Below are 27,830 nucleotides of genomic sequence, written 5' to 3' on the forward strand. Positions count from 1 at the left end.
TGATCGTATGGCTATCTCCCCGTGTGCATGACTGTCTCTGGGTCCAAATTTCCCCTTTTTATATGGACACAGTCTTACTGGGCTAGGGCCCACCGTAGTGATCTCATGTTAACTTGATCATGTGCAAAGACCCTATTTCCAAATTAGGTCACATTCACAGGTATTGGGGATTAGGACTTCGACATCTTCGGGGAACGCAATTCAACCCGTGACAGTCCCCGAGTGTGCTGTGTAGCTTACCAGCCCCACCCATCATCCGCATCAACAACCCAGACAGGATGAGAGAGCACAGCGTTTCAGGATCCTTCCAGATCCCGTCCTTTGCCCACCCCAGAGGCAGCCACCCTGTACACTCAGTCAACGAGGGACCCTCCCCAGGCAGATCCTCAGCCGAGTGGAGAAGCCTCTGAGGGTCCAGAGGTTCAGAGAGCAGCCCTGGCATCTGTCCTCTCTGGGCAGAGACCCTGCTCCCACAGGCACGGTGCTCTCAGGAGGTGACAGAAAGACCCAGAACGCAACGGGTGTTCCCAGACATGCGGGGAGGCCACTCCAATGCCATTTTTACTCAAAACGTCTATATATGTGGTGGCTTGGTACTGTTGAAATAGTACTATTAAGACGTTTTCCAAGTTTTGTAAGAGATGAAAAAGATTTATGATATGTGAGTGAAAGAAAGCACAATACAAAATTGTACATATGGTTTGCTTTCAAATACACCATGTTTTTAACAGCTTGATTGAAGTATAATTCACATACCATATAATTCACCCATTTAAAGTCTACAGTTCATTGACTTTTACTATATTTACAAAGTTGTGCAACCATCACCACAGTCAGTTGTAGAACATCTCATCACCCCAAAAAGAAAGCCTGCACCCCTTGGTCATCGTCCTCCAAACCTCTGTCCTCCCCCCGCAGCCCTGGACAGCCTCCGGTCAGCTCTCTGGCTCTAGTTCGCTTTATGCCTATATTTCATTCAACTAGATAGCTTTCTTATCTCAGAAAAAATGACCGGAAATACAGGCCAGACAAAGATGACTTCCACCAGTGAATGGCAGAGTTAGGATTTTCATTTTCTCCTCTATATTTTTGATATTTTTCTAATTATACAATGAGCATGAATTGCTAATAATCAGAGGGGGGAAACATTTTCTTTAAAAATAAAGAGAGAACTGTCTTGCTCTATTTAAGTAGTCCTTGTGGGTTATTCTGAAAACATCGCCAACACCTAAATCACAGCTGTATTTTATGGGGGCAAAAAATGTGAGTTCCAGACAGCTGACTTCTGATAGGAACTTCGGAGCACAGTTGTTAGAAGTTGGAGATGCCTGTGTGGCCCTTGTGTGCTCTGCCCAGGATTCCCAAGACCTGGCCCCGCCAGCCCTGTGTCCCCCTCCCCGGGGCCTTCCTGTCCTCAGTCAGGTGACTACTCTCAGCCCTTCACAGATGGTGGGATGGCTCAGGTGAGAGGCCCTGTAATTAAACCACATCCTTTCGCCTCTTTAATAACATTGGAGACGGAGAGTATAATTCCATGCGGGGACAGAAGGAATATATAATTTAGTGTCCTTTTCCGGAGTCAATATGAACTTCGCGCATGTAGCATCTTGCACACTTCGGGTGTAAAAAGTGATCTGCTGTCTCAGCAAGTGTGTTGTGTGCTCAGAGTGTGTACTGAGCCCGTCCCGCAGTCAGAGGCTCCTCGGACGCATGTCCCTGTGCCTGGGAGTTTCACATATCACTGTCTCTGATGAGTGGACTTTACACTGGAGGGAAGCTAGCCCCACCGACTTGGTTCACCAAACAAACTTATCCTGGCTGCCGTCACAGAAACCCGCCCGCCGCCTCAGCTAGAAACCTGGGCACCGTCCTTGACCCGCCTTGCTCCCCTGTGCTCCACATCAACTCAGATGGACCCTAATTTCTCTGATTGGCCTCTTCTCCTCCATGCCCACCGCCGCTGCCCCGCACATTTCTTGCCTGGGCGACGGCGGCAACCTCTGAATGGCCACCTCCTTTCTGCCCGCTCCTGCCCTCCTTCCTCCTGACTCATTCCCAGATGATCAACATCCTCCTCCTCCATGAGCTCTCATGGCTCTTCGTGATCTGACCCCCTCAGCTGTCCAGTCTCATCACCCACCGCTCCTCCCCATGTATCCGTGTTCCCGCTGCAGCGGACACCCCTTATTCCCTGGTGTATTACAGCCCCATCCATGGGTTCTTAATCCCAATTCCATGGACAGAACACAGGCGGACATGTGAGTGTCCTAAAGTAGAGTGCATGACCGTGTGTGTGTGTGTGTCTGTGTCTGTCTGTCTGTCTGTCTGTCTAGGAGGAGAGTCCCTGGCTTTCACAAACTTCTTGAAGAGGATCTATGAGATGCCCCCAGGTTTAAGAACTTTGCTCTGGTGTGGAAATGTGTCCTTCCCCTTCCATGCAGTGTCTCACCTCCCATGCTGGTGAGCTGTTCCTGAGGACTCCCCTCAAAGGTCACGTGCTTTCGTGCTTCCTGTCCCTTTCCATGTCCCCATGGCTCTGCTCACCCAGCACCTTCCCAGCTGGGCCTCCGTCCCTTGTTGATGGAACATACCTGTTTCCCCTCCTGGCCCACGAGCTCCTGGGGCCGGGGGCTGCCCCTCTCTGCCCCCGCCTCCAGCCCAGCGTCCGGCACACAGGCAGCTCTTAGAAAATGCTCACAGAAGAAGGAAAGAGACCGGGAAGGGCATGCCGGGCGGCTTCTCTGTGGAAAATGTGGGAAAGCCCCCACTTGATGGGCAGTGGCGCTGAGTGTGGTGAAGGCTTCGGACCCTCGAAGCGCCTCTGCTGCCTCGTGTACCCTCAGAACCAGACCTGTGGGGACTGTCTCCCCTTCGTGAGGTTGCAGGCTCTTACTCTCTGAGCTTGAAGGCCCAGTTGTCTGGCTCCGCCAGGGAGGAATCAGATTTGCATTTGCCGTGGGAACTCGCTAGGTGTGTAACGATTTTTAATGACAAATTCTGAGCCCTGTGTTTTTCTTTCCTTTCCTCCGTCCCCTTTCAGATTGATGCACTGAGTAAAAGAAGCAAAGAAGCCGAGGCAGCCTTCTTGAATGTCTACAAGAGACTGATTGACGTTCCAGGTAAGCACTGCGCCCACCGGTGGACGTGGCATCTGGGGAGGGCGTGGGCTTCGGTCTCGGTCTTCTTGGTGTCTCGTCTTGTCTTTCCTAAGGGAGTTGCACCATCCATGACAACTGCCCTGGGGAACCAGGGAGTTCCAGTAGGGGAATTCTCCAAAACCCAGACCTTGGGTGGGTGTGGAAATAAGATGCACATTTGCTACAGTGATCATGGAACCTCCAGTTGGTGCCTTTGTAAACGCAGAAACTCAACTCTGGGGGGCTCCCTTTGGCTTTGGTATAAAATGCTGCCCGATTCACAGAGAAGCAGTGGAACCTGTGTGTGTGCTGTGCGGACGCTGAGGATGTTCACGGTCTGAGCTGACCGATTCCCGCGTTCAGGAGCAGCCCTAATAGGCCCTTGGAATGCCCACTCCCCGCCCAGGTCATGCAGGGCATCAGTGCCCTCTGGCCAAGTCTTTCCCTTAAGAGTTATGGCCAAGGGCAAGTGGTAACCCCAATAGCTACAAGCAAGGATGTGAGTTGCTTCTTCTTTGAAAAGAGCTAGAGTTAAAATTTAGCAATGCTAGCTCGGCATTCGGAGCAATGATGCCTTCCCATTCCTTATCCTCATTTTAGAAAGTGAGACGGAATTTAGAGGGCCTTGAGCCCATTGGTCCCATTGCTCCCCTGTTCCCGGGTGTTCCCCTCACCTAGAATCCGTGGGGAGGTGATGGACACGATCACATGTCCCAGCTCCATCTTGGAAAGACTCAGATCAGAAAATTAGGAAAGTCATTTGAGCTTTTTCCTCTGCTGACCAAGGAAACCGAATTACTACCACCACACGCCCTCCCTCTGGAGTTGCACGCTTGTCTTTGTCAGTAATCCTCTGCACATCACTGACATTATTAGAACTACTTTCACAAAGCGAAGCAGAAGCGGCCTCCTTTATACCTGAGCTTATGTTCTAATTGAGGTCCACCAGAGCCCACTGTGGGCTTTGCTGTTCCCTTCCGGGAGCTGGGGTTGATAGAGGTCACCCCCAAGCAAGGGGCAGCAGAAAGCACCTGGGACAGGGAGCAGAGAGGTCCAGGGCCTTGTAAGGCCTCTTGGTCACATTCCTTTTCCTCTCTGGACCTCAGTCTTCTCATCTGTAAAGTGGAACAGCTGGGGGAACAGCCTGGAGATGGAGAATGGTTTTCTTTTTTCTAGACTTTCACTGTCAGAGGAGTTTATCCAGCTTATCTTAGTTCCAAATTGTAGCCTTTTGATTCTCCGCAAGAGTTTGTAACCGCCTAGGGCTTCCCTGCGGCCTCAGACCGAGGCTCATGAGGGGGTCCTTCACAGCCAGTGGAGCACTTGATGCCCAGGGTGCACCGTTTCTCAGGCCCTGGCAGCTTGGTGGGCCCAGTGGCATTTTCCTGTGCAGATGCCAGTTTGGTGTTGGTGACGTAGTTGAAAGGCGGCTGTCTTATTTCATCTTTGCCCGAGACCTAGAGAGCCTTTAGCTACTGTTTTCTAAATAACCTGCACTCTATTTTTGAAAAGCCCAATTCGTACCTGGTTTCCCTTAGTGAAGTGTCTCAACTGGGCAGCCACGTTAACAAGTTGGTGGGTTTCTTTTTCTGCCATAATTTTCCATCGCCATTTCCTGTCGAAAAAGACAAGAGCGTTTTTCTCATCAACGTTCCTTTTTGCCTGAGTAGGCCTTATTCATGTAGATATATCACATTTAAAGAATTTTGATCATAACATGAAAATATATTTATATTCTACTCTTTTCACTTAATATTATACCATAAGCATTTTTCCCATATTGGTGGTGTTCATAATTATCCTTTTTGCCTGGAGAATTAAAGTTTGCATTTGCAATTTATGATAGTGGGAGCAAATAGTGTTTGATGTTCTCTGTGATAATAAAAGTCAGTCAAAGTATGTCTGCATGCCATGTAGATCGCTTTTACCCGCCTCCCACACATTTCTTTCTTACAAATGCTGTGGTCTGCCAGATCCAGCAGGGTACTTGAAAAGCAGGCGTGGAGCTCGGAGCACTCTACCTGTGTTTTGAAGTCTGCTTATTGCTCAGATGAAGTAATCCTGCGGCCGAGGCTTACAGGAAGGGTCTGGTCAATAGCGTTGCATTTACTGACAGTCACTCGCACAGTGGGGGGCCTCGGGGGGCCGTAACTGTCTGCGTGCTTAAGGCTTCAGTCCAGCCGAACCCAGAAACATTGGTGGGTGCGTTAAGTTCTTCTAGTTGCGAGAAACAGCGACTCACGCTATCTCGGAAAAGTGGAGTGAGCTCTTGGGAATAATGGAACAGGTATTTCGGCTGTGTGCCATGTGGCCCAGCCCCGGGACCGCAGGAAGAGGCAGAGCCAGAGTCCCATCGGCCTCGGAGACTGGCAGAGAGACCTGACCGAACCACCCCCACCCACCGCCCCTTCTGGAAGTCTTGTATTTGTGTGTTTTCTTGTGTCTTACCTGCTGGTCCTACTGGAGTGACGGCTCCTTGAGGGCAGCTGTGCTTTATCGCTCTTCGCCCAGCACCTGGAGCAAGGCCTGGCATACCACAGGTGTGACATGTTGCGTGACCCCACAAGTCTGCTGACCCAGAGCCACCCCAGAGTCCTCTGCGGCAGAATTCACGAAGGGTCACGCTAGGGGCTCCGAAAGCTTGGTCCATTTCTCACTCCTGAGTATCAGCTCTCATACCCAGTGGCCTCCTGGACATCCCCCCGGGGTGACGGATGGGCACCCCGAAACCACCACTGTGCCCCAAGGAAACCGCCTTCTTCCTGAGTTCCTTCTCTTGGTAAGCAGCACCACCTTGTACTCACCTGCTCACTCCAGAGCACTGGGTCACCGAGTCTTGGGCATTCTGCTTCCAGAATGTTCTCGGTTCCATCCCCTCCCCTCCATCCCAGCTTCTGCCCTCCTCTCTCGTGTCTACAGTATCAGGACATGAGTCTTGGTGTTTATGGGGTTGCCTCCCTCTGGCCCGTTTGCCGCTGTGCTGGCAGGCCAGGCCCCTTCTCACCCGTCTCCTCCTGCCCCTCCAGATTGGCTGTAGGAGACACCGCTTCCTGACCCCCAGGCCGGCTTTGGGGTGCCCTTCTCACGCACACACCCTGCACCAAGCACCCATGTCTGCCTCTCTCAGAACCCCACTTGGTGCTCGGCGGTTTGCCTACCTGGCCAGGCAGAGAGACGGACAGTGCAGTCTCATCCCTAGCGATGTCCCTGGCGTCTACCCTGGTGGCTGCCACGTAGCAGAAACTCCGTAAATATTTGTTGAGTGAGTGAGTAAATTAGAGGCTGGAATTATTTCTGCAGAATGCCCTCTGAGGTTCTCTGGTCTTCGTCTTCAGTTGTTCGCACTGAACCCTGCTCCTGAGATGGACACTTTCCGTTGAGGGAGAGTGCTCTGGGGCATTCGAACAGCCTAAATTGTGAGAGAACGGGATGTATCTTTCACTGCGTTGTTGCAGCTGAATAGCGCTCTGAACTCCCCTTTCGCTTTGGTGTCACTATGAAGATTTATCTGCCTGCATAGACGCTTCTGTGACACTTAGCAGTCGGGGTTCATCAAACCTTGGAGGCCTTGGGTTTCATGGCCAGTGCTGATGTCCAGAATCTGGGTTTGGTTTAGCAGCTCTCCTGCTGGCGTCCCAGGCTTTACACACACAGCGGAATGTGGCGTCCCCCTCCGCCCCAACCGTTCATCTCCTGCAGTGGTGTGACTCGGCTCCTCCATCTTGTCGTCTGCCACATCCAACATCCCAAGTGATGTGGTTTCTCCTTCCAAAAGCTCCTTCGGGTTAAAGACCCTGAATAAACATTTAAATGCACAGTCGTCCTGATGAGTCCTCCAAACAGTTAAAAGAGTTAAGACCCCTCGTTCACATTCTTTCTCGTTTGCCATCAGATCACTGCTCATTCCCTAGTCAATTTTGAGAGTATTTTAGGATCCCTTTGATTGGAAATATCCTGCTTATTTTGGCAGAGCATGCTGTCCTTCCGCACTGCTGTGGTCCTCGTGTCCTGGGGGTGACTCCTCAGCACCGTGGCACCTCCCCTCGCTGTGTCTCAGGAACCACGCTGAGCCCCAGGGAGAGAGCAGGGAGCAGATCTACCGGGTGGCTGCCTGTTCTCATGGACGGTAGAGTCTGGTGGGAACACGGGCATTAAAAAGGAATTGCACAAGTAATGAGTTTGGGGGTGATGAGTGCTTCGAAGGCAGAGCCCTTTGGGCATGACAGTGTAGATCAGGAAGGAGTGGGCAAGCTCAGAGGCGGCCGCCCTGGGGCAGTGAGTGAAGTTGGAGAGAAATGGCAAATTTCAGCTGTTGGCAGGAGGTAGGACAGTGTGGGAGAAGGCGACTAGGACAGCTCTACCCAGGCCTCAGTTACCGCACATCAGTTCCTTCATCTCTCGATAACAGTCCTTGTTGCCATGGTTGCATCTGGATACAAAATTAAAAGGAAGACCAACAAAAAGTCTGGAGAACTAGCGTCCTGTTCCTAATTCTTGATCGTCTCTAATTGTTGTCCTGGTTGAAAATGGCCCTTGCCTCTGCTGTCAACGTCATAGCTGTAGGAGAGTAGTTGACATTTAGATTCATAAGCAAGTTAGAATTTTATGTCATTAATTTATGTGGCTTCATCTGTCTGTTTTATCCTGGACAAATTTTAGATCATAATGTGTATGGTCAACATACAGGAATTATCTTAAATTTGCAAATATGTAAATTTTTTTATTCTACATCTCTAATTGAGATTTATATTTATTAAGTTGCTAATGATTAGCTGCGTGAGGAAAGGCACTGTGGCCGTCTGCCAACATCATGACTTGATAAGGACACGTGAGCAAGGCCCCCCCACCCCCCCCCACCCCGCCACCGGACAAGGAGTTCCTCTCCGGCAAGCTCCCTAATTGGGAGACCAGCCTCCTTTTGCACTGGAACCCATATTCGTGGGTGAGAGCAGAGTTCCATGACTCTCTGTCAGCAACAGTAACCCCAGGTGTGCAAGAAAAAACTCAAGGTATACTCTTTAAAGAGCCATATTCTCTCATCCCCTCGGCCGCACTCCCTGCGGTCCACCGGGAGCCTCGGCCCCTGCTCTCCCATGTAGGTGCTGAGAGCCCACACAGTAGCTTCCAGAAGGTCTTCCTTGACTAAACAGGCAAAGTAGGTGGCCTTCATCCCTTACTGTAACGAAACAAGAAAAAAATGTCTCCACTCTTAAAGTGTGACCCTCTCTGATAGCTAGGAATATCCTGGAATGGCCCCTTAAAGGCTTTTGTGTAGCTGGAATTTTACTGTGTTCTGAGCAAAATTATGATGGTATGCATAATCTGCCAGTAATTAACCTTGCGTGGGTGACTTGCTCTTGCTTTTTGATACTTTCTCAGATTTTTTACACTGAGCCTGTATTTATCTCTACAATTGGGGGAAAGGCAAAAATCAGTAAAATACTCAACTTGTGACCTTAGTTTCTGAATACCCCTTGTTAATGGATTACAGATAAGAACTTAAGCAATAGTCGATGGACATTTATCAATTTGTGTAAAATATGACTGTGACTTCTCTGTCCCAGAAGCCTCTTGGTTAATGGTACTTTTTTAAAGTTCCTAGAAATGAGGAAAAGAGAGAAAGTCAGTGGAGCCACCACCTGTGGTTGGTGTCACAGAACTTCTCTGCTTTGGCTGCAGAGTTCATTGGAAGGACCTCTTTGCAAGTTCTCGTTGCCTCCTTGCCTCTGGCTGTGGCCCCCTTAAAAGAAGCATCTTTTGGGACCAGCCCGGTAGCATAGTGATTAAGTTTGTAGACTCTGCTTTGGCACACAGGGTTTGTGCATTCGGATCCCAGGCACAGACCTACACACTGCTCGTCAAGCCATGATGTGGCAGTGTCCCACATACAAAACAGAGGAAGATTGGCACAGATAGTAGCTCAGGGCCAATCTTCCTCAAGCAAAAAAGAGAAAGATTGGCAACAGATACTAGCTTAGAGCCAATCTTCCTCACCAAAAAAAACCCAAAAAGAATCATCTTTCACTCCTTGCTAAGATGTGGTTTAGGTCCAGCAGACACAAACAGAAAGACAGTGCCTGGAAGGGTTTATTTTAAGATTTAAATCTTAGGAAGCACATTATCAGTGACATAAAATATTCATTGACTCTTGAAACCCTGCTAGAACTCAGTGTTTCGTGACTGACTTCTCTCACTTTATTTCCCTAGGATGACTGCCCTGCAGTTGTGTGCAGAAAGTCTTAGTTTTCATGAGTCCTGGGAGAGAACTAGTTGAGAACCCACTCCAAAATGCCCCTACTCCCTGGTGCCCCTGAGGGGGTTTGATTTGGGCTTAGGAAAACTTCCTCTCCTGTGAATATCCCCCCTGGCCCAGCATTGGAAGATCCAGAAATAAAGTGGAACATCGTCGTTTTTGAGAACTGCTTGTTAATGCCCCTCTGTAAGAATAGAACACTAATCTGGGCCTTTGCCCCTCACACTAGTTTCAAGCAAGGCCACGCTGTCGGTTAAAATTAGAAAACACCATTCCTTCCGTTCTTCTAACTTCTTCCCTATCAGCCGCCCGCTCAGGGATCCCATAGCAAGACTCCTGGGAAAAGGTGACAAGACCTTAGGATTAGTTAGAAATACCCAGTTGCTTCTGATACTGAGGTTTCAGTCCATGTGCTAGTCGGGGGCTTTTTTGAAGGCTGTGGAAGTGTGGCCGCTCCCGCCGGATCCCGTAAGGCTGCTCCAGTCCTTGTGTCCTGGGTCTCCTGGCGTTGGCCACGGAGCCAGTGCCCATGGCCCCTCCAGAGAGAACTCTGCAGCCTCAGGAGCCGGAGATCACAGGGTCCCCAGACACATTTTCAGTTTACTGGCATCAAACCTTGTGTTTCACGCGTAAGAGTCAACCACCAGCACCGTAACGGGACAGAAAGGGCCCTGGGGCTGCAGCGTGGGGTGAAGCCTGTGGGTTGCAGATGCTCTCCCGTCTCCCTCCTGGGCTGCGGGACCGGAGCTGGTCCAGCGTTGGGGACAAGAGGACGAGGGACAGTGATGCTCTTCCCAACACTGCATGCTGGCCGAGGAAGCAGCTTCTCCACCCTCCGTGAACAGCTTACAACAAACTTGGGGCCCGACAGCTCCCCATTTCACGTCCCCAGTGTTTGCAGGCTGAGCAGTTAGCCATAAACATTTTAAAGGAAGCAGCCTGACAACAGGGGCGTTCGCACATGTGCCTGCCCTCTTCAGGACCGTCCCTCTGCGTTCCTGTCCTCACACGGCTGGGGTGCGGGCACTCGCTCCGAGGGATTTGGGGACTCCGTGGTTCACTGTGTGGGGTGGTGTGTCGCCTCCTTCCCCCCTCGCCGTGACTGGGGTGGTCCTGGCACACTTGATATCTAGACAGCTTTTCATCAGTTGCTCATCAGCATGCTAATTGCTGTATGACTAATTATGCCCTGAATTCCAGTTGATTTTCTTAATGAGACAGCTGGGTTAATTATGTAATCGTATGATTACATTAGCCTAGAGTGCCCTGGCGAAAAGCAGCGGCTGCCACGCTGTGATGTCATCACAGGGATGGCACTCACAAGGGGCACGCTCATCCTCTGGCGGGTGGCAGGGGACGCCGTTGCCCGCAGGGCTTGCGGGGCAAACGTGTGCTCCGGTTTAGTGAGGTCCGTCTTTTCAGGCCTCATGACTTACGGAGAAGCGGCTCCCTGCAGGCCCCAGAACCCTGTCCCCGTTCCCCGGCGCACTGTGGCCCCCACGGAATTGGAAGCCCTGCTCTGCAGCCTGTGTAGCTCTCTGTGACCTTCGGCACTGTCCTCTCCGTCTTCCAGAACTCCCCTGCACCGAGACCGTTGGGCTTTATCGGGGCACAGCAACGCGTCCTTCCCAGTGACCCAGGGCGTCCGACACGAAATGTGCCAGGGTCCCTGGAGGGCCAGAGCAAGTTAGTTACCTGAGGTCTAAACTGCATAGCCGGCCCCACCCTCGTTCCCACTCTGGCCCATACCTGTCCTGTTTCGTGCCTTCTTTCTGCCCTGAGTGCTACACATCTCATGTTTTGCTGGGAAAATACATGTGATCAGAAGAAGAAGACGCCTTCCAGCCACTGGCCAACTCTCTACTCCCCATCCCGGCAAAGCTCCTCTGAGTCGATTCCGCCCCCTGAGCCCACCTGTCAGCCGCTTACACTCTTCTTCGCAGGCCTCCCTGGCCTTCCTCTCAGTGTGGGAGTCCCCCGGGACCCTGTTCTTAGCCTGTCTCTTTTCTCCGTTTACATTCTCTCCCTCGGTGGCTTCTGATGTCCATTGGGCTCTCAAACTCCACGTGACCACAGAGAAGGGCTGGTTTCCCCCAAGCCCTCCCAGAGAGGTGCATGGTGTCACCATTCATGCCACTGCTTAGGCCACGAATGCGGGGGTCAGCCTGAAGTCCTTTCTTTCCCTCACACCTATAGCCAGTCTGTCAGGAAGCCCTAGTGACCAGCTCCAGAATGTGTCCCAAATTCGACTGCTCAAGGCGTCGCCCACCACCTCCCTCGTCCAAGCCCCCTTCCCCTGCTCGCTGGGCTCACCACCTTCATTCAGCCCCCCGTCCATCCTTGACAGCAGCCACACGGGTCTGAGGTCGTGGTCTCCAAACTACTATTAGTCATCTACCCCAACAGTAAAAATCTTGAATTTGCACCCTTAATGTATTCTTATTATTTATTTACTTATTTAAATGTGTAATTACAGCAGAGTATTAAATACATTGTAAATCATGTACTAAGAATAGAACTAAAAGGATGTGATGAAGAGTAAAAAGGACTTAAAATTTATATTTTATTAGGGGTACAAAAGCCTTTTCCTCACTATAAAATTAGATTTTAGGGGCTGGCCCTGTGGCCGAGTGGCTAAGTTCGCGCACTCCGCTTCAGCTACCCAGGGTTTCGCCGGTTCAGATCCTGGGCGCGGACATGGCACCGCTCATCAAGCCATGCTGAGGCGGCGTCCCACGTGCCACAACTAGAAGGACCCAAAGTCAAAATATACAACTATGTACCAGGGGGCTTTGGGGAGAAAAAGGAACAATGAAATCTTTTTTAAAAACTTACATTTTGGAATCAACTTGTTTGAGGCATAATTCATATAGGATAAAATGTACCCATTTAAGTGTGCAGTTTGATCATATGGCCAGCCTCACAATCAAGATACAGAACGTTTCTGTTGCCTCAGAAGTTCCCTATGATCCCAGACCCCAGCCACCACGGATCCGCTTTCTGTCGAGCTGGGTTAGAGTCGTCATTTCTGGAGTTTCACGTAAATGGAGCCAGTGGGTGTGCCCTCCGTTCTCGTGTGTCCGGCTTCCTTCACTCAGCCCGGTGTTTGGGTGTTGCTGTCACCGTAGTCTCAGTACCGTCTCATGGCTGGGTGGGCTCCACTGGATGGATGCACAGCGGTCTGCTTACCCGGCCCCCTGTTAGTGGACAGGTGGATTGTTTCCAGTGTGTGGCTGCTACGGGTAAACCTGCTGTAAGCATCACAGATAGCTGTCATGAGGACACAGGTTTGCATGTCTCATAGGTCAGCTCCTAGGGCTAGTATTCCTGGGGCGTAGGGGAGGTGCGTGTTTAGCTTGATGACAAACTGTCAAACTGAGTTTCAAAATGTTTGTGTCATTTTGTCCCCCACAAGGAACACGTGAGAGTGCAGTTGCTCCGTGTCCTCTCCGTCACTTGGCATGGTCCATCTTTTCAGTTTTAGACTTCCTAGTAGGTGTATAGCAGATTTCATTGTGATTCTAATTTGCATTTTCCTGGTGACTAATGATGCTAGATATTTTTTCATGTGCTTTTGGTCACTTAGAGATCTTCACTTGTAAAGTGGCTGTTGAAATCGTTTGCCCGTTTTTTTTTTAGCAGGTTGTTTGTCTTACTATTGTTGTAAATTTTTAAAGTATTGTAGATATAAGTCCTTTGTCAGATATATGTCTTGTAAATATTTTCTCCCAGTTACCATTTGAAAAGTAAAAGTTTTTTATTTTAATGCATTCTAATTTATTATGTTTTTCTTTTTTTGGTTCTTGCTTTTTCTGTTTTGAGAAATTTATTGCCTAACTCAAGGTCATCAATTTTTTCTCGTGTGTTTTTAGTGAAGTTGTATAGTTTTATCCCTTACCTTTAAGCTTATGATGCATTTTGAGTTAATTTTCATGTAGGGTATGAAAGAGGGTCAAGGTTCATTGAAAATCAGTGGATGATACATATATGTGTGAGATTTTTTTCCTAGACCCTCTTATTTCCTTGATCTGTATGGCTATCCTTATTTAATATCACACCATCTTGATTATCATAGCTTTATAGTCAGTCTTGAAATTAGATGATATAAGTCCTTTATCTTTGGTCTTCTTTTTCAAAATTGGTTTTGCCAGTTGAGTTTCTATACTGATTTTAGATTTAGCTGATCAGTTTTTACAAACAAGCCTTCCAGGATTTGGAGCAGGATTCCACTGTATCTGTGGATCAGCTCGAGGAGCACTGACACCTGTAACGCTGCCGAGCCTTCCAGTCCAAGCGTGGTGTATGTGTTGACGTCTTCTTTCATTTCCCTCCGCAATGTTTGTAGTTTTCAGTGTACAAACCTGGCACATGTTGTGTTCAGTTTATCCCTAAGTATGTCATGTTTTTGGATGCTATAGTAAATGATGTTTCCTTTGTAATTTTCCTTTCCAATTGTTAGTTGCTTTTGTATAGAAATGCCATTAATTTTCATGTAATAATGTTATATTTATGACCTTTTAAAACTCATCTATTAGTTCTAGAAGGTTTTTTGTAGCTTCCCCAGGATGTTGTATCTTGAATATTCCATGTACCCTTGAAAAGATTGTGTACTTTATAGTTTGTTGAATGGAATGTTTTATAAATGTAAGTTAGATCAAGTTGGTTGATACTGTTATTCAAGTTTTCTATATCCATATTGATTTCCAGTCTGTAATGCTGTATATTTCTTTCTTTTTTTTTAAAGATTGGCAGCTGAGCTAACATCTGTTGCCAGTCTTTTTTTCTTCTTCCCCCTCAAACCGCCCAGTACGTAGTTGTATATTCTAGTTGTAGGTCCCTCTGGTTGTGCTATTTGGGACGCCGCCTCAGCATGGCCTGATGAGTGGTGCCATGTCTGCGCCCAGGATCCGAACTGGCAAAACCCTGGGTGACCGAAGTGGAGCACGCGAACTTAACCACTTGGCCACAAGGCCAGCCCCACATGTTTGTTTTTCTTGCTTTTTTTGCAGGACTAGGACCTCTGGTACAATGTTAAATAGAAGAGGAGAAAGCAGACATCCTTACGTTGGTCCCAACACTAGGGAAAAGTGTTCCGGGCTTTCACCATTAAGCATGATGTTAGCTGTTGGGTTTTTTGTAGATATTCTTTATAAGGTCAAGGAAATTCCCTTCTATTCCTAGTTTGCTGAGAGTTTTTGTTGTGAATTGGTATTGAATTTTGTCAGATTTTTTCTGCATCTGTTGAGATGATTGTATGATTTTTCTCCTTTATTCTCTTAATATGTTGAAATAGTTTGATTGATTTTCGAATGTTAAAGCAATCTTGCATTCCTAGAATAAATCTTACTTGGTTATGATGTATTATGCTTTTTAGAACTTGCAGGATTCCATTTCCTAATATTTTACTACAGACTTTTGCATTTTAAGTTCATAAGGAATACAGGACGATAGCTTTTTGCTGGGTTTTTCCCCTTTAATGTCTTTGTTGGGTTTTGGTATCAGGGTAGCGCTGGTCTCATAGAGTGGAGATCAAGGGTGGAGATGTGCTCCCCCTTCCTCTCTCTGCTGAAAGAGTTTGTGTAAGCTTGCTATTATTTCTTCCTTAAAACTTCTCTAGTTCACCAGTGAAGCCATCAAGAGCTGAGATTTTCTTTGTTGCAAGGTTTTTAGTTACAAATTTAATTTAACAGATAGGGCTACTAAGATTTTTTATTTCTTCTTGAGTCAGTTTGGTAATTTTTCAAGGAATGATCCATTTCATATAAATTATCAAAATTTTTGCCACAATGTTCATAATAATATTTCATTATCTGTTAAATATCTGTAGGATGTGTCGTGATGTCCCTTTTTTCATTCTTGATCTCGGAATTTATAAATTCTTTTTCTTCTTTTCTTGATCAATCTGGCCTAGAAGCTTATCAATTTTAATGATTTTTTTTTAAGAACCAGCTTTTATTTGCATTGCTTTTTCTCTTTTTGCCCTATTTTCAGTTTTATTGCTTTCTCTTCTTGTGATTTGCGAACTTCTACTTACTTGGAGTTTAATATGCTCTTTTTCAAGTTTCTTAAAGTGGAGGCTGAGGTCACTGATTTATTCCATTGTGGTCAGAGCACATGCTTTGCATGATTTCTGTTCTTTTAAACTTTTCAGGACTTGTTTTATGGACCAGGGTATGTTCTGTCTTGATGAGTGTTCCGTGTGCGCTTGAAGAGAATGCATATTCTGTAATTGCTGAATGGAGCGCTCTGTAAATGTCAGTCAGGTCAAGTTGGTTGATAGTGTTATTCAAGTCTTTTGTATCTGTACTGATTTTGTATCTAACTCTACTATCAGTTAGCAAGAATGGAGTTTTGAAATCTTTATTATTGTGAATTTTTCTTTTTCTCCTTTCAGGTCTGTCAGTTTTTGATACATGTTTTTTGAAGCCTTGTTTTGGCATATATATCTCTTTAGTTATATCTTCTCAGAGATTTGATTGTTTTAAGTTTATATAGTGATCTTCTTTATTCCTGGCCATATTCCTTGTCCTAAAGTTTCTTTTGTCTGATTTTAACATAGGCACTCCAGCTTTCTTTCAATTAGTGTTCTCATGTTATCTTTTTCTATCCTTTTGCTGTTAACCTGTCTTTATCATTATGTTTAAGCATCTCTTGTAAACAGCCATGACTTTCTTTCTTATCCAGTCTGACAATCTGCCTTTTAAGAGGAATGTTAGATCTTTTACATTTGATGTAATTATGGCTAAAGTTGGGTTTTAAGTCTGCTCTCTTACTGTTTGTTTTCTGCTTATCTTACCTGTTTTTTATTGTATTTTCCCTGCTTTCTTTTGACTATTTTTTATGATCTTGTTTTATCTCCCCAATTGTCTTATTAGCTATAATTCTATGTCTTATTTTCTTAGTGGTTACTTTAAAGTTTACAGTAAGCATCTTTAATTTATCTCACTGTAGCTTCAAATAATCTTACATCACTTCACATATAGGAATCTTACATACGCTTTCATTTTCTTCCTCCTTCTGTTATTCATTTTACTTCTACCTGTGTTATAACTGTACAACATGTTACCATTTTTGCTTTTAAATAGTCAATTGTCTTTTAAGAAAATTAAAAATTAGAAAAATAGTATTTTATTTTTACCCATATATTTACCATTTCCGGTGGTGTTTATTTCTTTGTGTAGATCCAGGTTTCCATCTGGCTTCATTGTCGCTCAGCCTATCACGTCCGTTAACATTTTTCATAGTGTAGGAATGCTGGCAATGAATTCTACCAGCTCTTGTTCATTTGAAACAAAAAAATGTCTACCTTGTCCTCATTTTTGAAAGATATTTTTTGCTGGATATGAAACTATATGTTAGCAATTTTTGTTTTTTCTTTCTCAGAACTGACCTACTTATTTCTGATAGGAGGTCTCTGGTCAGTCTTATCTTTCTTCTCCTGTAGATAATGAGTCTTCTCTTCTCTGGTGTTAAGATTTTTTTTATTATTATTCTTTTCAGCAATTTGGTTATATTTATTGGTGTTCTTTGTATTTATCCTGCTTGAAGTTTGTTGAGTTTCTTCGATTTTTAGGTTTGTAGCTTTTGCCAAATTTGAAAAATTTCACCACTGTTTTTTAAATACGCACCTCCCCTTCCTGGGCCATGTATGTTGCGTTGCCTGATAGTGTTTCACAGGTGGCTGAGGTTTTGGTAACTTTTCCAGTCTCTTCTCTCCATGCTTCAATTTAGACACTTTCTATGACTGTGGCTTTGAATTCACTGATCTTTTCTCTTTTGCAGTGTCTAATCTGCTCTTAAGCCAATCTAGGGAATTTTTTCATTTTAGACATTGCATTTTTAAGCTCCAGAATTCCATTTTCTTCTTTATATCTTCCATTTCTCTCCTTATCATGCTCATATTTTTCTTTAAATCCTTGAGCATGCTTACAATAGCTGTTTTCATCTTTCTTAACTAATCCGTCATTCTTTGTCATTTCTGATTCTGTATTTATTAACTGATTTTTTTTTCCTGATTATCCTGCTTCTTTGCGTGTCTAGTAATTTTTGGTTGGATGGTGGGCATTGTAATTTTTAACTATCTGGATTTCGTTGTCTTTCTTAAGAGTGTTAAGTTTGTTTGGGCAGGCAGTTAAATTACTTGCAGATCAGCTCGATCATTCTGAGGCTAGTTTTTAAGCTTTTGGGAGTGAGTCTGGCATAGCCTTTGCTTTAGGATTCCTTTAGCCCTCCACTCTGGTATGGCCCTTCTAGTGTCTCTACTGAATGTCCTGGCTATTCAGCAAGTCTCTCCTCTCTGGCTGGGTGCAACTCAGAAGTCTCCCAACCCTCTGTGAACTCTGGGAGTTGCTCACTTAGACTTTCCATATAATTCTTTGCCCAGCCTTGTGGAGTTTCACCCTATGCGGCTGCACCTTAGCTTTTAGCAACAGACTCTGCTCCGCTGCAGATTTCTCTAGCTCTTTCTCTGCATATCCCCTTCCTTTCCAGTGCTCTGCCCTACAAATTCCAGCTGCCCCGGCCTCCCAATCTTCTGATCTCTGTCTTTTCCACCCAGGAAGACATCATGCTCTGCTTCGGTTCCCCCTTCCCTGTGTTGCAATCCAGAAAGTGCTTCCTGGCAGAAAGTCAGAGTGGTCAGAGGACTCATCTCACTTGTTTCCCTTCTCTTGGGGATTACAGTCCTGCTCTGCTGGTTGTCCAATATCTGCAATGGTTGTTTCATGTAGTCTGCCTAATAGTCTAGTTTTTCATGGCTAGAGGTCAAGTCCAGTACCAGCTAATTGTCATGGCCAGAAGTGGAAGTCTCCAGGTTTTGTTAATTTTCTCTTGGTTTAATGGCTGTCATAAATGTCAGGAAAAGATAACTCACAAAGTTACATAGATCCAAACCAAAGCAGTGCATTATTGACTATCTTTATGAAAATATGATTCATTTTTTTGAAACCCGTGTACCAATTTTAAGAAGGTGTTTGTTGAAATTCAACTAGTAAATTTTTATTTTCTCTGATATTCAACTTTTCTTGATAACTAGGCAGAAGATCTGTGTTTTTTATTTTATAAACAAATGGTTTGAGACTTCTTTTGGCAAATATTTAATCAGGTTTGAGTTGGTTAGTAACAGGTGACATTTATTGAGTGTTGACTCTGTGCCTGGCAATTTTCTAAGATATGCAGATATTAGTTAATCCTCATGAAAATCTCATGGTATAGGCACAGTTGTTATGCCTGATTTGTAGATGAAGAAACTAAGATACAGAGAGAATAAGTAACTTGTCCAAAGTTGTACAACCAGTAAGTGGCAGAGTTGGGATTCAAACACAGGCAGTCTGACCCACATTTAAATCATTGTGCTGCACTCCTCCCATGATGTGAGGCATTGAGATGTTTTACAGAGGATGTTATCTTTCCCTATAAGTTTATATGATGATGGGAACATTTCTAAATATGCATTTGTAGACTGCTGTCACTATAGCATGAGTTTCTTTTGAGAAGTAGTTTTTTTCCCACTAAGTATTAAAGCATCAGATTTACTTCAAAGACATAGGTTACGTATTTATTTTCTTCAAAAATGCCTGCCAGGCAGTGTATTACTGATAGCCGTCTGCCATCATAGAACAGGGCAGCTAATTTGGAACACTTAGCTTTTTCAAAGAAAATTGTATAATTCATCTCTAAGCTTAAAACTCTTACATATTTTGCCACTGGAAAACCAACAAACCTTTTTGTGGTCAAAGTACTACAGTTTTCTTCTCGTGCCCCAGCGGCTCATCTTGCAAGAGTCCTTTTCATCGATGGTTTTCCCATCGGGAGGAGAACTGAATCCAAGCTCAGGCTCTGGCTCATTTCAGACACTGTTTTTATGAGACTGACACACTACCTGCTGTACTAACCCGACACCTCAGACATTGTATCTTCAGCTCTAGAATTCATTTGATTCTTCTTTATATCGTCCTTTCTCTGCTTGATTGTGTTCATATTTTTCTTTAAATCATTGAGCACAGGCCTCCCTCTCTAACCACTTGTCCGTTGCTGCTCTCCCTTCCCTTCACAGCAGCCTCACTAGCTTCGCTCTGTGTCTTGAGTATGCCAGGTCACACCCATGGCTGGACCTTTGCACTGCTGTTCTCTCTGCCAAGAGTGTGTTTTCACAGGTCTGAATCCCACTGTCACCTCCTCCAAGAGGCCCTCCCTGCCCGTTTGTGTCCAGGACCCATTCCCCATTCTCCACACCCTCTTTCCTCTCTTCATGCTTGCCAGTACCTGAAAGGATTCTGTTTTGTTGGGCTTTGCTTTTTGTTGTATTGCCCACTTCACTAGAACATCAAGTCTTTGAGAGCAAGGATTGTCGTCTTCACCACCACGTCCTCCTGGCACCTAAAACGGTCCTGATGCTGTAGAACGTGTACAGGGACCCCAGCAGTCAGACTGAACTGTTCTTTTGGGTGTGCTGGGCACTTCCCTGCTCCTTGCTCCCCTGCGTGTTGCATCTTCCACGTGGACAGACTGCCCCACCCACTCCACGGGTCTAAATTCAGTCTCTTCTTTGGGAAAAAAAAATCTCCTTTTCCCACTTCTCTGTCTGGGAGTGGTGTCCCACTCCTCTGCTTCGGGACGGCCCTTCTTGCTTTACCTTTGTTATTTGTGTATTTGTGAACATGCTCTATCCCTACCGCGAGGCTGGTCCCGGCCGTCTTGGCTGGTGTCCGTCCCAGTGCCTCACCCAGGCCTTGCCCAGAGCAGACGGATGCTTAGGAAATACTTGTTAAATTAGTACTTGAAGAGACAGTATAATCTGGTTGGCTGCTGGTTCAGGAAGCACAAATCTTAATTAAAATTTTGCATACCTGTTTGCCTGGCCATCTTCTCTCCTCCCCCCCGTCCCTGTCCCTGGGTGAGATGCCAGCGCGTGACGCATTGCAGAGCCCCCTCCGCCGACCTCTGACCGTGATGGCTGGAATTAATGAGATAATGTTACATGGGCTTGGGAGAAGATGCTGAATAAATGCAGGTGACGGTATTATTTGTTTGTTGTAATTATGTTCTTTGAGTGTTGTGTTGCATAATGGGCCATATAGTGCCTCAAAGAGTGTTTGAGGAATTACCTGTTAGATGGTTGTCAAACACATTGCAAGTCTGTCCCGTTGGGTGGATGCATGTTGACGTGGAGGAGGCTGGGCAGACAGAGCTTGCAGGATTTGTGTCTTCCTGTTCCACGTATGGGTGTGTCCTCTTGCCTCCCCGAGACAATTCCCTAATTGAGCTGCTGAGATCGGAGGCTTGTGACGTTCAGAATAAGACCTAACAATACTTGTGTGGGGTTTAAATGGCATTGGAAATCATTAACAAGACAAAAAGCTATGATTTCGCCTAGATTAACGTTCAGGTTGGGGTTTGGCGTGCCGAAATTCATTGTTTTGGTCTCCAGCCCAAACATGCTGGAGTCATTATACTGTCATGCGGTAATTAGCTGTTCCTTTAATACAAGTAATAAAAATTAAGCCTAAGAGGTACTTTAGCAGTGCCTTTTACATAATCCAAAACAATGTTCAGATGCTGTCGGCGTTTAGGCATTCAGCTGTACTGTAGTAAAGTTTGAAGTTTAATGCCTAGAGATGTTTGAACATTCAGTTCATTCTTTATCCTGTGACCAGTTTTGCTACTTAGCATTAACCTTTAATCGTGTTAAATTAAATATACATGCCGTAATGAATAATGATGAGATTGCCAGAATTTTCATTTACAATATAATGCTTTGAAAATTTGTCTAAAGGTCTAGTTACCATTCACTTGATAATGTGTATGTTATTTTCATATGTCACTGAATTCCTTGCTGAATCGAGCGAGGGAAGCTATTTTTTATTCGAAGCAGACGTAGCGGGTCCTGGCCTTTTAAAAGGAATGGACTGGGAAAGTTGTCGGCAGAAATTTTAGGGATGGAGGGCACTATACTAGCTGAGCTCTTTAAAAATATAATTTGTGCTGGCAATTGTGCCAGAAAGCCTCCATGAGTGGACGTTAATAGAATTTTATACAAGTGCAGCGTTCTTCTCAGTCCGTCCGTGACCTCTGCTTCAAGTTCAAGTTGTAGTTCTATATGAAGTGGGGCCATGGGCATGCTGTTTATGTCCTTCACGCCATTTTCCCAGCGTGAGGCCGTGGGCGGAGGAGTGAAAGGGGTGGGGGGTGGGAAGGTACCCTGGAAAGATGCTGAAATTAAAAAGAAAAAAAAAACTGCACCTGGAATGTTCTGAGGAATTCAGTCTTTAGTGTTATTACTACTCCTACTTACAAGGAACCGTCTCCCCGAAATAGCTTTTGAAATCTAATTAAATATAAATATTTTAATGCTGATTAAAATAATAATGAAAAGCCACAAGCGAGAAAGGGATATACTCGTAAAGTGTATATACACAGAGAATAAACGCCCGACAGCCAAGGGTTTCGCATGATGGACAGTGTTGGTGTTAAACCCCACGGGCAGGTCTGGTGCCGCTGGGCTGGATATATCCCAGTGCCTGCCTTTTATAAACTCTACAAAGACGTTGGCATCTCAAAGAGTTCCTGGCTCCTGGTGGACTCGCCAACAGAGGCACGGTGGATCAAGCCCTCGTTTCCAGGAACCAGGGGTGGTCTGAAAAATTAATGACTCCGGTATCTGAAAATTAAGTGAGCTCTTGAATATATACCCTTGTTGATCCACTGGCTTGGTGTTTAGCATTCCTCAAACAGAGACTAAATCTTTACAGCCATCTCCCCAGTGATGCTGGCCTCCATGCCAGGAATATCTTCCGTAATCTTTTCTAAGCCCAGTGGACTTGGGTATTCTTCTCCTCTGACAAAGCCTGAGAATTCCAGAGGAAGTGCTCCCCTGGTGCCCGGCAGGTGGATTATAAGTGCCTCATAGGCAGCAGAAGAAAAAATACAGATGCAGTTGACGCCAGGGAAACATTTAATGTCTCTCCATTTTGTGCTGAATTAATGGTAACTAATGGTAATTGATGGCAAAGGCCAACAGTTAGCACTGTAAATCCATGTCTGCAATCTCTAATTTTAGGTTAAAATTCAATTTTTTATAAGTAAATCTGATGGCAGATTGTACATTGAATTAACCACCAGACCTCATCTTACTGGCCCGGATGCCCTCTCCTGCCCTTTCGACTATAATCAGGAGGGCGGTGGCCTCCTGACTGGCTGGCTCGCTGGCCTAGGATGGGTCACAGCAGGCTAGTCACCAGCTGGGCCTCTGGGGAAGGGCAGAAACCTAGGGTCCTCCAGTCTTCAGATCACCAACTGCTGAGCCCTGGCTCTAAAGGAGGCTCCCGATGGATCATGTCCTAAGTAGAGTGGCTTCTCAGAAAGCCCATGTTTGTTTCCTCCGCTCCTTCAGGGACCTTCCCTGTTGGAAGAATGGTCACTTGGAATTAACAGACTTGGGTTCACGCGCTCTCTGCCCACTCACTGGCCCTTGGGCAAGGCGCTCGGCTTCCCTGAGCTTCAGTCCCACCTCTGTGAAAGGAACGTGATCGCATCTCACACCCCCTCCCAGGGTTGTTGTGGTGCTCAAATGAGAAAATGTCTGAAAAAGTGTCTTAGGACTGCCTGACGCTCTCCGGGTGTCAGGGGTTCTTTCCGACAGCATAGAATTGTTGAAAACAGATTAAAGCTCGTGAGCGCCTCCTGCACACCCTCCCAGTGGGGCGCTAGGGTCATGGTTGATGTTCCCAGGTCTTCTCGCCTTGCTCCCGCCCCCACCCCCTGTATCTCTCTTTCTATCAAATCTAAGGTGTCACAGCACGCCAGAGCAGTGGACAAACCCAGGGAACCACAGCCATTCCCACCCCACTTTCATGTGTTCAGGATCCTGGAGTGGGTCTCTGTGCCATGTCCTCACTGTCATCTGTGTACACATCCTTTGTAGGCCACAGAGAAGGCCCCAGCCAAACATGGGGCTCCCGGGGGCTCTGCAGGAGGCGGTGAGGCCATAGGGGCCCCAGCTTCTGGCAAGTGGTGGCAGCCCCGGGGGACCTGCTGGAGACGGACCTCCCAGGCGCCCAGGAGACCTGCCCCAGCTCTCCGTGTGACCCTGAGGGTGGCTCGTCTGTGTCCACAGTGGGGTGACTTGTGCTTTCCTCTCTTGCAGATCCCGTGCCGGCTCTGGAGCTGGGGCAGCAGCTCCAGGTCAAAGTGCAGCGGCTGCACGACATTGAAACAGAGAACCAGAAACTTAGGGAAACTCTTGAAGAATACAACAAGGAATTTGCCGAAGTGAAGAATCAAGGTTGGTGGAAGACGTGCTCGGCGCTTTTCTCTTTTCCTTTTTGTCTCCTTTCTTTTCTTTTTTTTTAATTGCCTTCGCCACACTGTTGGGACTAGCTCTAATTGTCGTATATGTCATAAAGTCGGGGTGGGGCAAGACTCGGAGCCTTTAAAGAGAGATAATAATAATGCTTCGCTGTTTAGAAGTAAAGCTTTCCTCTGCACATGTAACTACATAGGATTTTATTGCCCTCCGACGGGACGGGTCAGGATGCTTTTAAAATTCTTCCTGGATCAGCATGTGATAAGATCTGCCTTTTAAAGGACGGATGCGTTGCCTGCGGGTGACACCTGTCAGGGCGCCAGCTTATGATCAAAGGGCCACGTTCAGTCAGTCATTTAATAATTGCTGCCGATACATTAAGGCTGGAGACGCATCCTTCGAGTCTGCATGCTTGAGCACCACTGTTTCCTTGTCAGCGTCACCTACTCATTATGGAAAACAGCCCCTTGGTGCGGCGGCCCAGCCGCAAGCCCAGCAGAGAGGGCAGAGGCTGCCTGGCTTTTCCTGTCGGGGAGGAACAAAGAAACCTCTGCTACACCGAACATCCAGATGTGTTCAGAGTCTGGGAGCCTGTGGCTTCCTCGTCTTGAGGAGAAATCATAACCCCATCTGACCACAGCTGTTGGTTTTCCAGCCAAGTCCAGGGAGAAATTCACCCATTTGTTTTTGTTTAGGGGTGTCGGTGAGGAAGGAGCTAGAAAGGAAAGGCAGGCTGTTTGGGTGACTCCCTCTGGGTGGCCTCCCGTTTAATATGCTCCCGGGCCTGGATAAAGAGTTCACTGGTGACGATTGTGAAGAGTGTTCTCAGGCCTTGAGACCATTGGGGACAGGCTTGCAGTCAAGGCTTGTCCGGGGGAAGGGTCCAGGAAGAGGCTGATGGGAAGCTGGAAGGTTCAGGCCTGAGCGGTCCTGAGGGCCTTCCTCAGGGGAATGGGCTGGGGAGACAGCTGAGACCCCACCTCGATCTGGCGCCACAGGGAACGGCGAGCCTTTGAGACTTGGAGGCGCTGCTCTGTCCTTGCTTGGAAGTGAGGTGTCGGACTTCCCATCCTGGGGTCCGGGTGAGAGATGGGTGGCCTCCCCCAGCAAGAGTTATTTTTTGTCAGAATGGGCCACGTGCTCCGGTGAAAGATAACCCGTCAGTCTGTGCATTTACGGACCACACGGACGTTGTCGCTGCACCTACCCCAAGGACTGTCCTTTGGATTTTCCTTCCACTGACCTCTGGCATCTATTTTGACAGATCCACTCTGTGTCTCCTTTAGTTTGCTTTTGTTTTGTGGGAGGACAGTGCAGGTGGCCCAAGGTCTCCATGTGGCCACCTCCCCCACCTTGCCTCGTCAGCCCCCAGGGCCAGGTGCCCTACTGCCGGGTTGCACAGGGCCTGACAAGGAGCCACAAGCAAATGTGGGATGTCCTCCTCCCCAAAGGCCTCATCCGATGGGTGTTTTTAAATGAAATATATGATCCAAGACTTAAGAACAAAGGCACCTGGGGCAGACTGACCTGGTCGGAGCCCCTTCGTTGCCACAACTTAGCTGTGCGACCTTGAGCGAGTGATGTCACTGTGTGACAAACCTCCCTTTCTTGGTGGGGGGGACTCCCATTCTACCCACGCGGGATTGCTGTAGGATTCAGTGAGAGTGTGTGGGGGAAGCACTTAGAACTGTTCCAGACACTCAGTAAATATCAGCTGCTCTCATTGAACACTATTGTTTTTTCCAGAAATTTCCTCCGCTTCTCTTTACTTATTGATATCTTTACAGATTTTCCCAGCCTCCAGAAAAATGTCAATTTCCTCTCCTTTCTCCCCAGTATAAGATGGTCATTGTTTGGAAGGGTTGGGGCGCACGTCACTTGTCTTCATCATCAGAGCCTTACTGTAGGTTAATGAAAAGTTACGCAGGAAAGGAATTTCTCTACCGTGTGCCATAAGTCTCCCCCCACCCCATTTAAAGATGAGTAAATTGGGGCGCCGGGCACAGCAAATGAGAGCAGAGCCCCGCGGTGTCCTTTCTGCCCTGCTGTTCCTCCTCCTCACCTGCCCTCACGTGAGGATGCTGCTGGGCCACAGCTGCTGGACAGAGAAGGGCCGGAGGCTCCCGAACCAGTCAGCCACTGGTGTTGGCTTGGCCGGTCAGTGAGCAGCCCACCCAGGGTGGGGGTGGCAAAGAGACCCCATCAGACAGAATGCAAGCTCCCAGCTAGTGCCCCAACTTCCCTGGAAGGAGCATAGATGTGTCACGCTGAGAAACCCCATTGGAATGAGCACTGGGGCCCAGGAGCTCAACAGACATTTCCAACTGTTGTTAAAGGCGAAAATGCTGTACGTTTGCACGGTCATGTAGACCACTGACTTAAAGGAATATACGAGTGTTTTCAGAGGTGAGCTGTCTCGGCGTCCATCTTGGAAGTGTTCCACCCTGGCCCAGCTTTGGCCTGGTCAGTATGGCTTGAGAGTAATGTGTATCACTAACCATTACGTTCATGGAGCGTTTCGTTCAGGCTCAAAACAACCAGCCTAAAAGGCAGAAAGCCCCCCGTTCTTCTTTCAGATGCCCTGACGGTGTCATTGGTTTTAATCCCCTATCTCCCTCCAGGGAGAACCCTCTGGGCTCCACTTAATGCAAAGGGCTAATTTCTCCTCTTAACGAAAGAGCCTTTGGCTCTTCCACGTTCAGCTGTGTGGGCGCTGAATGCCCAAGTGATGTTCTCCTGTCCTGCCCAGCGTGTCCGTGCAGCCCAGGGAGCCAAAGCAGACATGAGTTTCAACCTGAGGGAACAAGGGCCACCAGTCCAAGCTCTTACTTCGGCAAAGACATTCTCCCGTGAGCCTGGAGCCCCGTTGTCACAGGTCCCGTCTGGGCCTCACCCTGGCCAGCCTCGCCTCGGCTCTGTCATTCGTTCATGCCCTGGCCATTTCCCGAGCGCCACCTGTGCCAGGTGCTGGACCTGCAGAGAGCCACAGCCTTGCCTTCTGAGAGGTAGATTTGTGCTCAGCAGGTGCGGTTCCCCAAGGGCTCCCCTGTCCTGAGAGCCAGGACCGCCCAGCGTGCAGAGTGGCGTGGAGGCGTCTATGGGAGGGAGCACGTGGAGTGGTCCTGCCCTAGAGCCACCGGCGGGTTGGAGTTAGGACCTGCCCCGTTCGTTTCATCTGCTTTGGTGTCCGCATTTGGGGTAATTGGAGTGACAGCTGTAAACGTACACTCGGCAGTGGGGACGCCTAGGCTCTCCAGGGACAGCTCTGCCCCTCAAGGGGCCCTGTGTCCTGAGCTCTGGGCGCTGCAGGCTCCTTTGTCGCACAGCACTGCTGCCCTGCCCCTGGTGCTCACCCTCCCTCAGGTACGGCTTCCCCAGGCCCTGCATCCTCTGCTCTGCATGCTCAGCCCCGGTCCACCCAACTCTGGCCAGGTGGGGGGTGCTCTCGGCACCCAAGCTTCAGGCAGGGCCCTTCCACCGAGGACGTGGCACTGTATCCACTTGGCGCACCGTCTGTTTCACCTCTCTCAAAACGGCAGAGCTGCGGCCGTGGCCAGGGAGGCCTGTGGCTGCACCGGACTTTGCCCAAGACCACTTCTTCCAGAAGGTGCACACGACTATGAGCTGTGTTCTTCGTAAGAAAGTACTTAAACCCATACTAAAACTTTATCAATCTTCCCTCAGTCGAGGACTAATTTAAGACTCATCAATAAGGTGATATTATATTTTACTGTTGATCCCCCCCCTTTTATTTTAAGTTGTATTAGAGAAACCATAGCTCTTCTTCCCAGCAAAAATCCATGGATCCTCCTCAGCCTCAACGTTTAAAGTTCAATTTAACATTTAGGGAGAAAAAAGGTCTCCGAAGGGACTCGTAGCCATTGATTTTGTGTCAGAGTTGAAGAGCGAAAGTTTAAAACACACTGGTCCGCCCAGGTTACGAAGGCCTTGTAAAGAGCCATGTGGAATCGTGCTTCTCTCACTGTAGTTTTTTTCTTTCTGCAGAGGTTACGATAAAAGCACTTAAAGAGAAAATCCGAGAATATGAACAGACTCTGAAGAACCAAGCTGAGACCATAGCTCTTGAGAAGGAACAAAAGTTACAAAATGATTTTGCAGAAAAGGAGAGGTGAGTGTG

At 47.3% G+C, this 27,830-nt stretch overlaps 1 protein-coding gene across 19 annotated transcripts in view; it reads left to right on the forward strand.

Annotated features, from left to right (window-relative positions):
- Positions 1-27,830, forward strand: part of CUX1 (cut like homeobox 1) — a 368,724-nt gene that overhangs the window by 198,154 nt on the left and 142,740 nt on the right. For all 19 annotated transcript variants that reach the window (XR_011424601.1, XR_011424602.1, XM_070231696.1 and 16 more), the window contains 3 exons: positions 3,041-3,119; positions 23,534-23,671; positions 27,698-27,821. Coding sequence is in view for 17 of the 19 variants with exons in the window: in XM_070231696.1 (XP_070087797.1) it covers positions 3,041-3,119; positions 23,534-23,671; positions 27,698-27,821 (341 nt within the window). In the remaining 2 variants the exon portion in view is untranslated. The remainder of the gene's footprint in view (positions 1-3,040; positions 3,120-23,533; positions 23,672-27,697; positions 27,822-27,830) is intronic.

The sequence above is a fragment of the Equus caballus genome, chromosome 13 (assembly GCF_041296265.1).
Source record: "Equus caballus isolate H_3958 breed thoroughbred chromosome 13, TB-T2T, whole genome shotgun sequence".
Lineage (NCBI taxonomy): Eukaryota > Metazoa > Chordata > Mammalia > Perissodactyla > Equidae > Equus > Equus caballus.